Genomic DNA, 13,147 nt, shown 5'->3' on the forward strand with positions numbered 1-13,147 from the left:
TAATAACAATGGTCCCTGAGATAAAACAGTGTCATGTTTGGCAGAGCAAGTGTGCCTGAAGCATTTACTCATGAAGAATATCTCATAGGTAACCTGGTAGAGGATCTTACAACTGCACAGGTGGATGCTTGCAAACCTGTGAAGCAATAATATCCTAAAGTTACAGACAAATTCTCCCTTGACCTTTTCAAAGAAGGCATAATATCTTGGAAGTTATTTTCTATCTAAGAAATGAACTATCCCTAAGAAGAAAAGCAGGCAGTGAAAAAAGTGTGTGCCTCCAGATCAGTTGTTCTCAAACTTCCTAATGCCGTGACTTCTTAATACAGTTTCTCATGTTGTGAAATCATAAAATTGTTTTGTTGCTACTTCATAACAGTAATTTTGCTACTATTATGAATCATAATGTAAATATTTGATATGAAGGATGTATTTTTATTCACTTGACCAAATTTGGCACAAATACCCAATTTGCCCACATTTGAATACGGGTGGGGTTGGGAGGGGATTGATTTTGTCATTTGGGAGTTGTAGTTGCTGGGATTTATAGTTATCCTACAATCAAAGAACATTCTGAACTCTACCAGGGAAGGAACTGAACCAAACTTGGCACACAGAACTCCCATGACCAATGGAAAATACTGGAAGGGTTTGGGGGAAACTGACCTTGAGTTTTGGAGTTGTAGTTCACCTACATCCAAAGAATACTGTGGACTCAAACAATGATGGATCTGGATCAAACTTGGCATGGATGCTCTATATGCCCAAATGTGAACACTGGTGGCGTTTGGGGAAAATAGACCTTGACATTTGGGAGTTGTAGTTGCTGGGTTTTATAGTTCATCTACAATCAAAGAACATTCTGAACCCCACCAATGATAGAATTGGGCCAAGCTTCCCACACAGAATCCCCATGACCAAAAGTAAATACTGTGTTTTCTGTTGGTCTTTGACGTCCCCTCTGACACCCTTCACGACCCCCCCCCCCCCCCCGGGTCCCAACACCCAGGTTAAGAAACGCTGCTCCAGATGTTGGTGGACTGCAACTTCCAAACAATAAAGCCAGCTGTGTGATAGTAAGAACTGATGACCAACAACATGTTTTAATTTCTCTTCTTATGCTTGGTCTTCAAAACAAATCCAATTTATGCTTGCTAGTATCTTTTTCCTTTCTTTTCTGTCACTGGGAGATAATGATGGAGACATCCACTTGAACTATGCAGGGAATAACAAAGCAAAGGAGACCATTTGTAGCACGGCTCCAGCAAATCGTCTGTCTCATGCACAGGGCAAATCAAAATCAAAGACTTGACTTCTTATTTACAGCAAGTAAGGATCTGTTTCCTTTTTCTTCTCTGTATTTATACTTTTTTCTTCAACTCACACTATGCAACCTGCCAGCCACTAATATAATGACTCCATTTGAATTCTTCTGCCATCTTCAAATTCATTTTTGTTCCACTGAACATAATACAGTAGTATTTTTCAAACAATACTTTAAGAAATTTAGATGTGAGTACTGAACAGAAACTGAAAGATCAATTCATCTACTTCATTATTATGCAAAATACATTTTGCGGGAGAAAAGCTCTGAGAATTTTGACATTAGGGCTGAACAATAAAGAATACAGAATACCCAGGCTACATAAAAGAACAAACAAAATATTTAAGAAATTGTCATTTTTTCAGATATATTGAAGTTTTAAGTTAGAGCTATTTCACAAATTATAGTAACATATAGCTTCGGCATATTAGCTGCAAGCTGGCTGCTTTAATGTAAGCAAAAGACTTTTCAAACAGGCCTTTGAGAATGCCTAGTCCAGACATGGGCAAACTTCAGCCCTTGTTTTGGACTTCAACTCCCACAATTCCTAACAGTCTACTGGCTGTTAGGAATTGTAGGAGTTGAAGTCCAAAACACCCGGAGGGCCGAAGTTTGCCCATGTCTGGCCTAGTCCATACTTGTTCTGCACAGTAGTTGTACATCCTATGCCCTGTCTCCATTGTTGCAACTTGCACATATACCATTCCTATTGTTTACAGCTTGGCCATGTTTACAGCAGCTTACCGCCTCTAGCTGATGCCCTTAGTTTTATTGAGACTGAATAGATGTTTTTATGTGTGTATGTGCTTCATTTTATTGTATTTTATATTGTCCTTCATTTTTATGTTTCTTTTCAGGCACTTTGTGCCATTCTGTAAGCCACCCCAAGTCCCTTAAGGAAGATGGTGGTGGGATATAAGAATAAAGTTGTTGTTATTATTATTATTATTATTATTATTATTATTATTATTATTGAAATAGAGGAACTACATTTCATGAGCTGCACCTCAAGGATGGGCAAAGCCAAAAGAAAAAGAATGAAAACAAATTTAACAGTATATTTCAGTCTGAAAATTTTACTACCAAGCTTATATAATAGCCATCTCAACCATTTACAGGCAGGCAGTCACCGGGTTATGAGCAAGATAGGTTTGGCAGGCTTGTCCTTAAGTTGAATCTGTATGTAAGTCAGAACAGCTACATGTTTTAAATGTAACTCCAGCAAGATATAGATAGATAGATAGATAGATAGATAGATAGAGTGAGTGAGTTTTGGATAGCATAGATAAGGGTTAACGCCCCTGTAATATTTCTTTTGCTGCTGTTCAGAAGAACATCTCACTTTCTGTCCTTATGACAATTGGGTTTTGAAAAAAATTGGATAGTTATGGAAACAAAGATTGGTGATATAGCTTCAGTGGAGACACCTTTTTCCCATGATAACTCTTATAGGAGTGAAGTTCCTTTCCTAGGGGTAGATTTCTTCTTTCTTCCTGTTGTCTCATCCCCATTTGTAACTAGGAGTTGTATGTAAATCAGATGTCTTTAACTCGAGACTGCCTATATAATACAAATTCTATACAAAATCTCATAATGTTGTGGAGAACAGGATGCAGTCCTCTGCTGAGTTCCAGAGGTCTATAAACTACTTCTGTGCTAGAGATTAGCAGCACTGGATATCATCTTCTAATCTTTCTTGTGACACTACGTCTTTCCAAACAAACAAAGGTCAGGGTGAAGATATATATGAGTGTGTGTGTGTGCAGGTCAGTATCAAATGATGAAATGGATATTTATATTAATGGCTCACTGGGTGGGGGGCATCATTGGGTCCATTAACTACATACTTACATGCCATGCAACTGTCTAGCACTCACTCAAAGAACTGAAAGTGAAACGTGTAGCAGGAGGATGAGAAAATGTCCTATTTATAAAAGTGTTTGCATACAAACGGGGGCATGAATAATCAAGTTCATTGTAGGCATGAGTCTTCCCTTTCAGAATGGCCTTTTATCTGCCAGACAAGACCCAGCTGGTATATCGAAGGGCCCAAGGCTTTGTCAAGCTTTCCTGTCATCTGGGGCACAATTCTTTTTACTAAACTGGATTCATCATCATAATCGTTTAAAAGGATTTTACACACCATGCTCTGCACTCAGTTCAGCATCTTTAAAGGGATGCTAATAACTCCCTGGCTTATGCACAACAGTATTCAGGGGAGAAAGGAACAGCAGAGGCAAAAGCTCCCTCTGAGTCATATACAAACTGTCAACTACAGAGAATCCAGCACGCAAGGGTACATCACGCTATAAGGCTGGTCTCCCTATATATCCAATAGACATACCACCAAATACAAAAAGGTGATTCAGAACAAAAGCAGAATGAATTTCACTTCACCACTTCGCATTTAAAGATATATTTCAAAACAATGTTGTTAAGAGCTAAGTGAGACTTCCAACACAAATTTCTCAAGTAAACAAATGGACTTCCATGCATGCTCACCTTCCCACATCAATGCACTTTCCTATCTCTGCTCCTCGAATGAGGAGCAGAAAAATTATGAGATAGCTTTAGAAGGATGCCCTGCCTAAAGGATCATTTGAACAGTAATCACTTGTTTTAGAAGAGCTCTGTAAAGAGCCCACGTGACAATGAAGAATGTCGAGAAAACATATCTGGAAACAATGAACAAACACAATGAATTAACAATATAAGTTTATATAGTATGACAAACAAATAGAAGAGCACTTGTTTCAGAACTCTTTAGTCTCAGATGAAAATAGACAACAAGAAGTGAGAAAGCAAATATGAGTGGGTGGGTTTATGAATTGTTTACTGCCATAAGATTTTGGTACCTGCCAAAATATAATAAAAGTTCTGCTTTCAGTAATAGTGAGGCCTCTGATATGCCCTAGGGACCTTCTGGGTACCAAAAGCAATGGCAGCTCAAGTCCCATTGCACTGAGTAAAATGTGTAGTAAAATAACATTCCTTATATAATATGATGAGCACCTCATATGAGTGCCAGATAAAACCTGAGGGTCTGTGAAATTGTGTTTTTAACCAACTATGAAAAACATATGCCAGTAATTAATCCTCATATAATTTTATATCCAATTGATTTAATTCAGGATGAGTCTGTAAGTATCACATGCCAGAGAGTAAAAATATTGTTAGTTTTCATCATGGCATGAAAGGCTGAGCTTTCAGCAATTCTGAAATTTTAATTTAAAAGTAAGCAATTTATACGAAGGCAGAACCACCGCTGTTTTGTAAGACAAGGTTGGAAACATGCTGCCATATATGAAGCTGTGACATTTAAAAACATTACACAAGATTATGAAATTGATTTTAAACACTTACATTTCATTTGCTTGCAGATAGCCTTGTTGGGCTCAAGCCAATGCTGAAAAAAAGGCAGAGACTAGTGGTTACGAGAATATCACTTCTTTAAAATTACAAGGTCATAGTAAATCAGAAAGCCATTTTTTCGTATCAGTTGTGATTTATACTGTGCTTTGTATCGACAACTTCAAAAAGATGCTCAAATTTGTGTAAAAATGTGAAGGATGCATTGATAAGATTGCAGAATGCACAATATTTAACTTAGATTGAGGCTTCAGCAAGGGGAAAGAAAAGGGCAGAATTACATGCACTCACACACAAATATGGTAAAGGTACACACACATACATTTTCTTAATATGATAATATTGCAGTTCTTTATGTGTCTATTATGAAGTAAGTTTTACAGAAAACATCTCCCAGCTATGAACTGATTTAGACACTGTCCTAACAGCAAAAGTTGACAGTGGAGTGTCCAGCCACTCAGTGAATCGGATTACATTGGATCAGTATTAATTGAGAGTACCACTAATTTGGACAGGCTGCTAGGATAAATAAGTAAGGAACACAATTTGTTCTCTTGATCCCTGTCTTTCTTGGTTGGCTGTGCTAGGAGGAGATTCAATCAGATCTTAATTACAATATATTGTTAACATATCTCCCAAGGAAGGAAGTTTTTCACCTTGTTTAAAGGAAGCTGTGGTGCAAAAAAAAGGGGGGCCCTCTATGGACTCCCAGTTTCAAATCTTCTGGGAGGGGGGGCACGGTGACTGGGAAGACAGTTTTTTTCAACTCTGGGTAATCTTGGATGATACGTACTTCCCAGCCTAATTCCAAAGTGGCTTCAGAGCAGGATACAGAGTTCAGATCACAATGGCTACCTTAGTGAATGATCTTTCATTGAGCATCATTCTGGGTAGTGAGTTTCCACTGGTGCTTTTAAGCTTCTCAACAGCATTTGATTCCATCAACCATGGTATCCTTCTGCAATGCCTGAAGGGTTTGGGATTCAGAGGCACTATAGTTCAGTAATCCCAACCTATCTCTTCAGAAAATTCCAGATGGAGGTGGTTAGGGATAGCTGCTTCTCAAAGATGGAGATGTTATATGGCATATCAAGAAGTGCACTTTTATCTCCAATGCTCTTTAAACACTGTAATAATAATAACTTTATTTTTGAACCCCGCCTCCATTTCCCCAAAGGGACTCAGGGCAGGATTCAAAAATAAATTTGTTGTTGTTGTTGTTGTTATTAATAATAATAATAATAATAATAATAATAACGTGTCTCATAGAGTTCAATTGAAGTGTGAGTGTGTAGAGAACTGCACCTAAATTGACCTAAATTCTATTGAGAAATTACATTAGAAATAAATCATATCTCTAGATCAGAGCTTGGAAAAGTTATTTTGTGACTACAACTACCAGACTTCCTCAGCTATATGTTACTAATTTAGATTATTATCTTCTCATCTTATTCCACCAGCACCCCACAAAGAATTCAGAGATAAAGTTATTCACCTCTGCCTCTCCCAACATGCAAACATTCTCTGCTCAACAACTGATACTGGGCAGGTGCTGAGAGGGATTAACTAGATACCTCAAGCTGTTTCTCTACAAATTGCATTTAATAATACATTTAATAGGAGAAAGAGCTGATGTGGAAAAGGGCATGCTGACATGTAACTACTGTTTTTGTATATGGTCAGTAAAATTTGCACTCTGATTTTTTTCCCTGTAAGCAAAATATCTTCACAATTAAAAGTACTAACTATGCCGAATAAGCACCTGCCAGAGACAGTGCTGTCCAAGCTTTCCTAAGTGCAATAACTTAGCTTTTTCAACAGACTTAAATAACATTCTTTTTAACTCATTCCATGCTAGAGTATAGAGTACCTAAAAGTAAGGAATACTTACGAAAATATGGAAACAGTTCTTTCAAAAAAGTAATAACACGGGCAAATGGAACATTCCCAATGCAACACTTGGAAGGGACTTCTTTGCGAGCTTTATACTTTAACAATTGCCACAAAGCCTATTCACTATTCAATTAAAACCCCTTCTACATTGCCATATAATCCAGATTATCAAAACTGATAATTCACACTCAGTTACATGAGTCTACACTGCCATATAATCCAGTTCAAAGCAGATAATCTAGATTTTATATGGCAGTTTAGAAGGAGTCATATATGTCATGAGTAAGTCTCAAATGAATGTGAGCACAGGACAATTTTGTGTGATTTACAAACACCTAAAAATGATTATTACTGCTGCTGATAATGATGATAATGTGATTTGTTATACTTTCTCTTCTTTTCTCCAAGGACCTCAGAAGGACAACATATAAGGTTTGTTAATCACCTATTTTATCTTCATAATTGTAGGAATATTTGGCATCTATATTAAGCAGCATGCAGCAGGACTAGTGCAACATGAGCTTGAGGTAGAAATGAGGTACTTCTTCAGGATGCTCTTGAAAGGTTTAAAAAGTCTTAGGAAAAATCCATCTTAGGATAGGAAAGGAGACATGCAAAAAGATCTTGGCCTATATTTGGTTACAAGAGCCCATAAAAGCTGTCTTTCAGGTCTGCTGAAATCATGGATTCCACTTTATCAGACAAATAGACTAACTTATTGCAGAAGTAGGATGTTATTTTAACAGATTAGAAAGACGAAAAAGGCTTGAGTGCATAGGCCAGGGCTGCTTTTCCACTCATGCCTCCTTTTAACCCATTACTCTTTTTTTTTTTTTTTGCAACCTCGTTTCTACCAAGAAAAGTCTACATGACACCAGGCATATAAAATTGGTATAAAAATCAAACATTTACTTTTAATATAGCAGCATTTGCAAAACTTGCTAATCAGACAGATTTTCCTTATTATGAAGTACAGCTGAAGCAATTTCTACTGAGTCCATTGTAAATACTGCACATTATTGTTAACAGATTCATGTAAATGTCTAGATGGCATTCAGAAACCTTTTACTGTTGCCAAATTTTTCGTGATCCCAACACTGAGCTAAGGAAACCCCATTTGAGGTCAGGACCCACAGTTTAAGAAGCAGTGATCTAGACTCCGTATCTCATGAATCACTTTATACAAGCATTGAGTTCCCACCAATAATAACTCTGTATTGTCGAAGGCTTTCATGGCCAGAATCACTGGGTTGTTGTACATTTTTTTGGGGCTATATGGCCATGTTCTAAAGGCATTCTCTCCTGACGTTTCGCCTGCATCTATGACAAGCATCCTCTGAGGCAAAACGTCAGGAGAGAATGACACTAGAACATGGCCATATAGCCTGAAAAAACCTACAACAACCCAATAATAACTCTGTAAGGCAGGTTAGCAAAATGAAAGTGACTCTACAGTATTACCCAACCTGACGTTTACCTAATAGTCTAACCAGGATGACCTAAACTACAGCGTCCTTTTTCCCTCACATTTCCAGCGAAAACATTTTCCCTTATATCCTTATTTATGCATTTATCTCAGATAGGGAAAATTAGCACAGCTGGAAATCCCATTCAGTCTTTAATTCGGTTGTTGACACAAAAGTGTTTATTAAATTGGTTCCTATGGTTTTTCCCTCAATATCTATCAGAACTAGACGTGTGCATTTAGGGGAAACCTTGTCCTGTTTCATGTGCCAGCTTTCATTGGGGCCCCCAATGCATTTATTGTAAGCCTCCCGATACTGGGAGGATTGTTTTCGGTTCTTTCATTTCAGGGCCCAAAAATCAGACCATTATGAGAGAGGGGCTTCCCACCCACTGGCCCCCCTTTCCAGAGTGCATTCTTCTTACCTGGCACTTGCTGTTTTTACTCTTATAGAGTAAGAGGTGCTTGGCTGTAGGCACTGTCAGGTGTGTGCGCTTTCCAGGCCTACCTGCACACCCCACCACGTATGCACTTTCCTTGGAAATGCCAATGCCTGCAGCCTAGCAACTCTTACGCTAGAGTTGAGTAAGAGGCATTCAGCTGTAGGCGTGCTCTAGGCCTGCCTGCCATCATGCCCTGCTATACACACCCTGCCACACTCTTTGAGAGTGCATGTGTGGCAAGGCATGCAGGCAGGCCCAGAGCATACCTGCAACTGAGTTCCAGGCCTGTCTGCCAGCATGCTCTGCCACATATGTACTCTCAAAGCAAGGCGGCAAGTTCAGATGCTTTTGTGTCGAGTATATTTTCATGTGGGGATGGGGCTTTCTGTTTCGTGCTTCTGAAGAAACAGAAGAGACGAAAAGTAACGGTAAGAACTAATTTTGCACACATGCCTAGTCAGTAATTAATCAGAGGATGGCTTGCATTCCCTCCCATTTTTAACCGATGAAGACTGAGACATACGTGGCAAAGGTGGCAAAGGTTACTAATGAGGAAGAACAAAGAAACTGGGAGAACTTTTTAAAGCACTTTGCTTTTTCCTGAACCTACTAGGATGGGTAAGCTTTTGTCCCCTCTCCTCCACCCTGTTGAGTTAACTGAGTGCAAAGTATTTTTTGTTTGAACACAATTTAATTAAACCAAGGATAAAGGGGAGAAATGAGAAGAGGAGGAAAAAAACTGTAATATTTTAAGCAAAGTGGAATGGCAGAGGATTAACCAGGACTGTCTTTATCAGATTGGGACTAGTGGGGTATAGAAAAGTTCTTTATACATGATGTGTGTAGGGAGTGGTGGCAAGAAGAAAAAGTATGCAGGAGGAAGGAAAGCATTATAGAAACTGTCTGCTTTTCCTCACCATTGCAATGCAACCCTGGAAAAAGTGTAACTGGCATAGAGCACCAGTAAGGATTCCAGCCAGTGTCTGCTTTTATTTTGAAATTGATAAGAATTAACAAAAAGAGCCCCGACTTAATAGGGAGGCCAATCAAATTATTACAATTAGATTCCATTCCAGCATCAAATTAAAAACAGGAAATGAGTCCCTGGCAAGAATCAAAGGATGCTATTATGAAAGCAGCCATAATTTCTCAGTTCAGATATTTCTCTCTTACTGGTTTGCGAGTGTCATTTTTACATTAGGGTGCAATTATTTAAGCACCGTGTTTTTATGCTGCACTGGAAGAAATTGAATAGCAAAACTGCATTGATGTAAGCTATTTTCAATATCTCTGAAGATGTTGGGCTTGGGACGTTTAGAGAATATTTTATTGCTAAGGCAATGTGACCTCTGTATATTCTTTTAATAGGATGGAATTGCACCTGCAGCAGAGTATCCCATGGATTGCTGTGTTCTGAACAGACATGCTTCTCATTTTCTAAGCATTAATCCCTGATCAGCATTTCAATGCACCTGAGTAGCCATTTACCCGGACAGGTGCCTATTTTTCACAATGCTGAGTAGGATGTTTTATTATGCATGCCTCTATAGCAAAGAGCCTCTAAGGTTATTTCAGTTTTAAGAAACATTATTTTTATAGTGTTCTTTTTTAAAAAAATACACAGTGAGAAATATATTTACATGATCTATTCCAGCATATTGGGAGGGAGAGCCAATACTCCAGAAGACAGGAGCAGAATTCAAAACGATCTTAACAGATTAGAGAGATGGGCCAAAACTAACAAAATGAAGTTCAACTGGGAAAAATGCAAGATACTCCACTTAGGCAGAAAAAATGAAATGCAAAGATACAGAATGGGGAACGTGTGGCTCAAGAGCAGTACGTGTGAAAAAGATCTTGGAGACCTTGTGGACAACAAGTTAAACATGAGCCAATAATGTGATGTGGCAGAAAAAAAGCCAATGGGATTTTGGCCTGCATCGATAGGAGTATAGTTCTCTTGATGCAGGGAAGTCATGATACCCCTCTATTATGCCTTAGTTAGACCACACCTGGAATATTGTGTCCAATTCTGGGTACCACAATTGAAGAGAGATATTGACAAGCTGGAATCTGTCCAGAGGAGGGCGACTAAAATTATCAAGGATGTGGAGAACAAGCCCTATGAGGGAGCGGCTTAAAGAACTGGGCATGTTTAGCCTGAAGAAGAGAAGGCTGAGAGGAGACAGGACAGCCATGTATAAATATGTAAGAGGAAGTCATAGGGAGGAGGAAGCGAACTTGTTTTCTGCAGCTCTGGAGACTAGGACATGGAGTAGTGGCTTCAAACTACAAGAAAGGAGATTCCATCTGAACATTAGGAAGAACTTCCTGATTGTGAGAGCTGTTCAGCAGTGGAACTCTCTGCCCCAGAGTGTGGTGGAGGCTCCTTTTTTGGAAGCTTTTAAACAGAGGCTGGATGGTCAGGGGTGCTTTGAATGCAATTTTCCTACTTCTTGGCAGGGGGTTGGACTGGGTAGCCCATGAGGTCTCTTTCAACTCTATGATTCTATCTAAATTCATTTTACTCTTCGATCGTTTCTCTCAGCCCCAGACATGATTGGTTTGAATGGACTCAATCTCAAGTCACTGTGTGGTTCTTTTGCAGATTTGTGAGGGATTTTGCAAAGTCCAGTTAGCAGCACCCCCAAAACAAGTCTTTGTAATAAGAGAGGGAAATATAGGGAAATTTTCCTGCCTACTTTCAGAAAATTTCATTCCCATCAGCATGTGCAAGAAGAAGGAAGCAATATTACCAATGTGCTGTACTATGGACTTAATCTTGAATCTCACCTGCCATTCCACTATCTAGTCAGCAAGATTGGTCATAATCATTCAGAGCGTTCAGTCTTTTTGAAAACTTACCCTGAATAATTCTGTCTTATCTGCAAACTTTGGTTGCTTCACTCATTATCCATGGCTCTGGAGCCTTTCTAAATGCCTTAAGTAATAATATGGCCTCCTTCCCACCAAAGAAAAGCCCTGTAAACAATATAATTTGTTCAGTCTTGTCTTCTCGTTTGTAAATGATTAATAAGGGAACACATTCCCATAACTGCTATACTCCCATCGTACAGTACTTTAATGGTTTACACTGATGGACTAGAACTCAAGAGAGCCAGTTTTATATCCCTATTTGATCTCTTCTCAAAACTGTCAGCTGCTACCCAAATCACCACAGATTGTTCCAGCTGTGATCCTTCAGATCATTCCTTCGTGTAATTTTGGAGCTTAGAAGAAAAGTCCACACTTGCAACAATTGAAACTTTTCTTTCTAAATTCTAAGACCACAGCAAAGGGGTCACTATTAGTAAAATGGCAGCTGGGAAGGAAAGGAGTTAACTTTTTTTTCAGGTCAGGAGTAACTTGAGAAACTGCAAGCCATTTCTGGTGTGAGAGAATTGGCTGTCTGCAAGGATGTTGCCCAAGGGACACCCATTCTTGTAGGAGGCTTCTCTCATGTCCCCGCATGGAGAGCTGGAGCTGACCAAGGGAGCTCATCTGTGCTCTCCCCAGAGTCGAACCTCCAACCTGTTGGTCTTCAGTCCTGCCAGTACAAGAGTTTAACCCATTGCGCCACTGGGAGCTCCTAGGAGTTAACTACCCCCTAGAATTGGACAGTTGGAAGAGGCCACAAGGATCGTCCAGTCTCAATGCTCAAATAGATTCCAATAAAAAATATGTCCAAATTTTTTAAAAAAAATGTTGAGGAGAGATACAAGTAAAGATTTTAAAAGGAGGAGAGGTGGAAGAATGAGGAAGAAGAAAAAGCAACAACAGGCAAGAGGCAAGTGATACCAAATCTGCATACTACGCTAGAACTCAAGTACAGAGAGGGCCACAGTTTTCAAGTTAAGTAAATGATATATTGATCAGCAGTTGAAAATAACTCGGGTATATAATCATTTGTTTGCATATGTCTGGACTCACCAAATAGCCTGTGCTGTTAGGAAGAAGGTGCTATGTAGTATCAGTCAGACAAACATAAATACATCATAAATTGAATGGTGTGGACTTTCCTTTCTGTTTTATTTCCAAAGGCATATGCTGTACAACTATTTTTAAACTGCCATAGTATGGCAGTGCTGAGTAGTATGTTTTAATACTGAATTATTTAGCATTGTTTTTACAACTGTAAGGTTGTCACAAGCATATATACACCAAACGGTTACTAAGCCTAAAAAAGGCCTGAGAGATTTTGTATCACTTATCCAAAATATTTGGGACCAAGGGTGTTTCAAAAATCTTTTTTTGAAAATGTTGGAGTACCTACACTTGCATAAGGAGATATCTTGGAGATGGGACCAAACACAACATTCATTTATGTTTCATATACACCTTATGCATGTAGTTTGGAGGACATTTTACATAAATTCTTAATTTTGCATAAAACAAAGTTTGTGTACATTAAACCCTCATAAAGAAAAAGTGTCACGATTGCAGCCACCCATGTAGGCACTTTTGGATTTTAGAATACAGGCGGTCCCCAAATTATGAACAAGATCAATTCTGTAAGTTTGTTCTTAAGTTGAATTCGTATATAAGTCAGAACAGGTAAATTATTGAAGATTAATTCCAGCCAAAATATATAGATATATAGATTTTAGCTTTGGATAGGCCTGATAGCTTTGGATAGCATAGGGAATCTGTTTT

General features: G+C 38.7%; 1 protein-coding gene across 2 annotated transcripts in view; it reads right to left on the minus strand.

The window, feature by feature from the left end:
• FRMD3 (FERM domain containing 3) overlaps positions 1-13,147 on the minus strand; it is a 143,938-nt gene that overhangs the window by 52,116 nt on the left and 78,675 nt on the right. For both annotated transcript variants that reach the window (XM_060762145.2, XM_060762146.2), the window contains exon 3: positions 4,688-4,730. In XM_060762145.2, the coding sequence (XP_060618128.2) occupies positions 4,688-4,730 (43 nt within the window). The remainder of the gene's footprint in view (positions 1-4,687; positions 4,731-13,147) is intronic.

Source organism: Anolis sagrei, chromosome 2 (genome assembly GCF_037176765.1).
Source record: "Anolis sagrei isolate rAnoSag1 chromosome 2, rAnoSag1.mat, whole genome shotgun sequence".
Taxonomy (NCBI): domain Eukaryota; kingdom Metazoa; phylum Chordata; class Lepidosauria; order Squamata; family Dactyloidae; genus Anolis; species Anolis sagrei.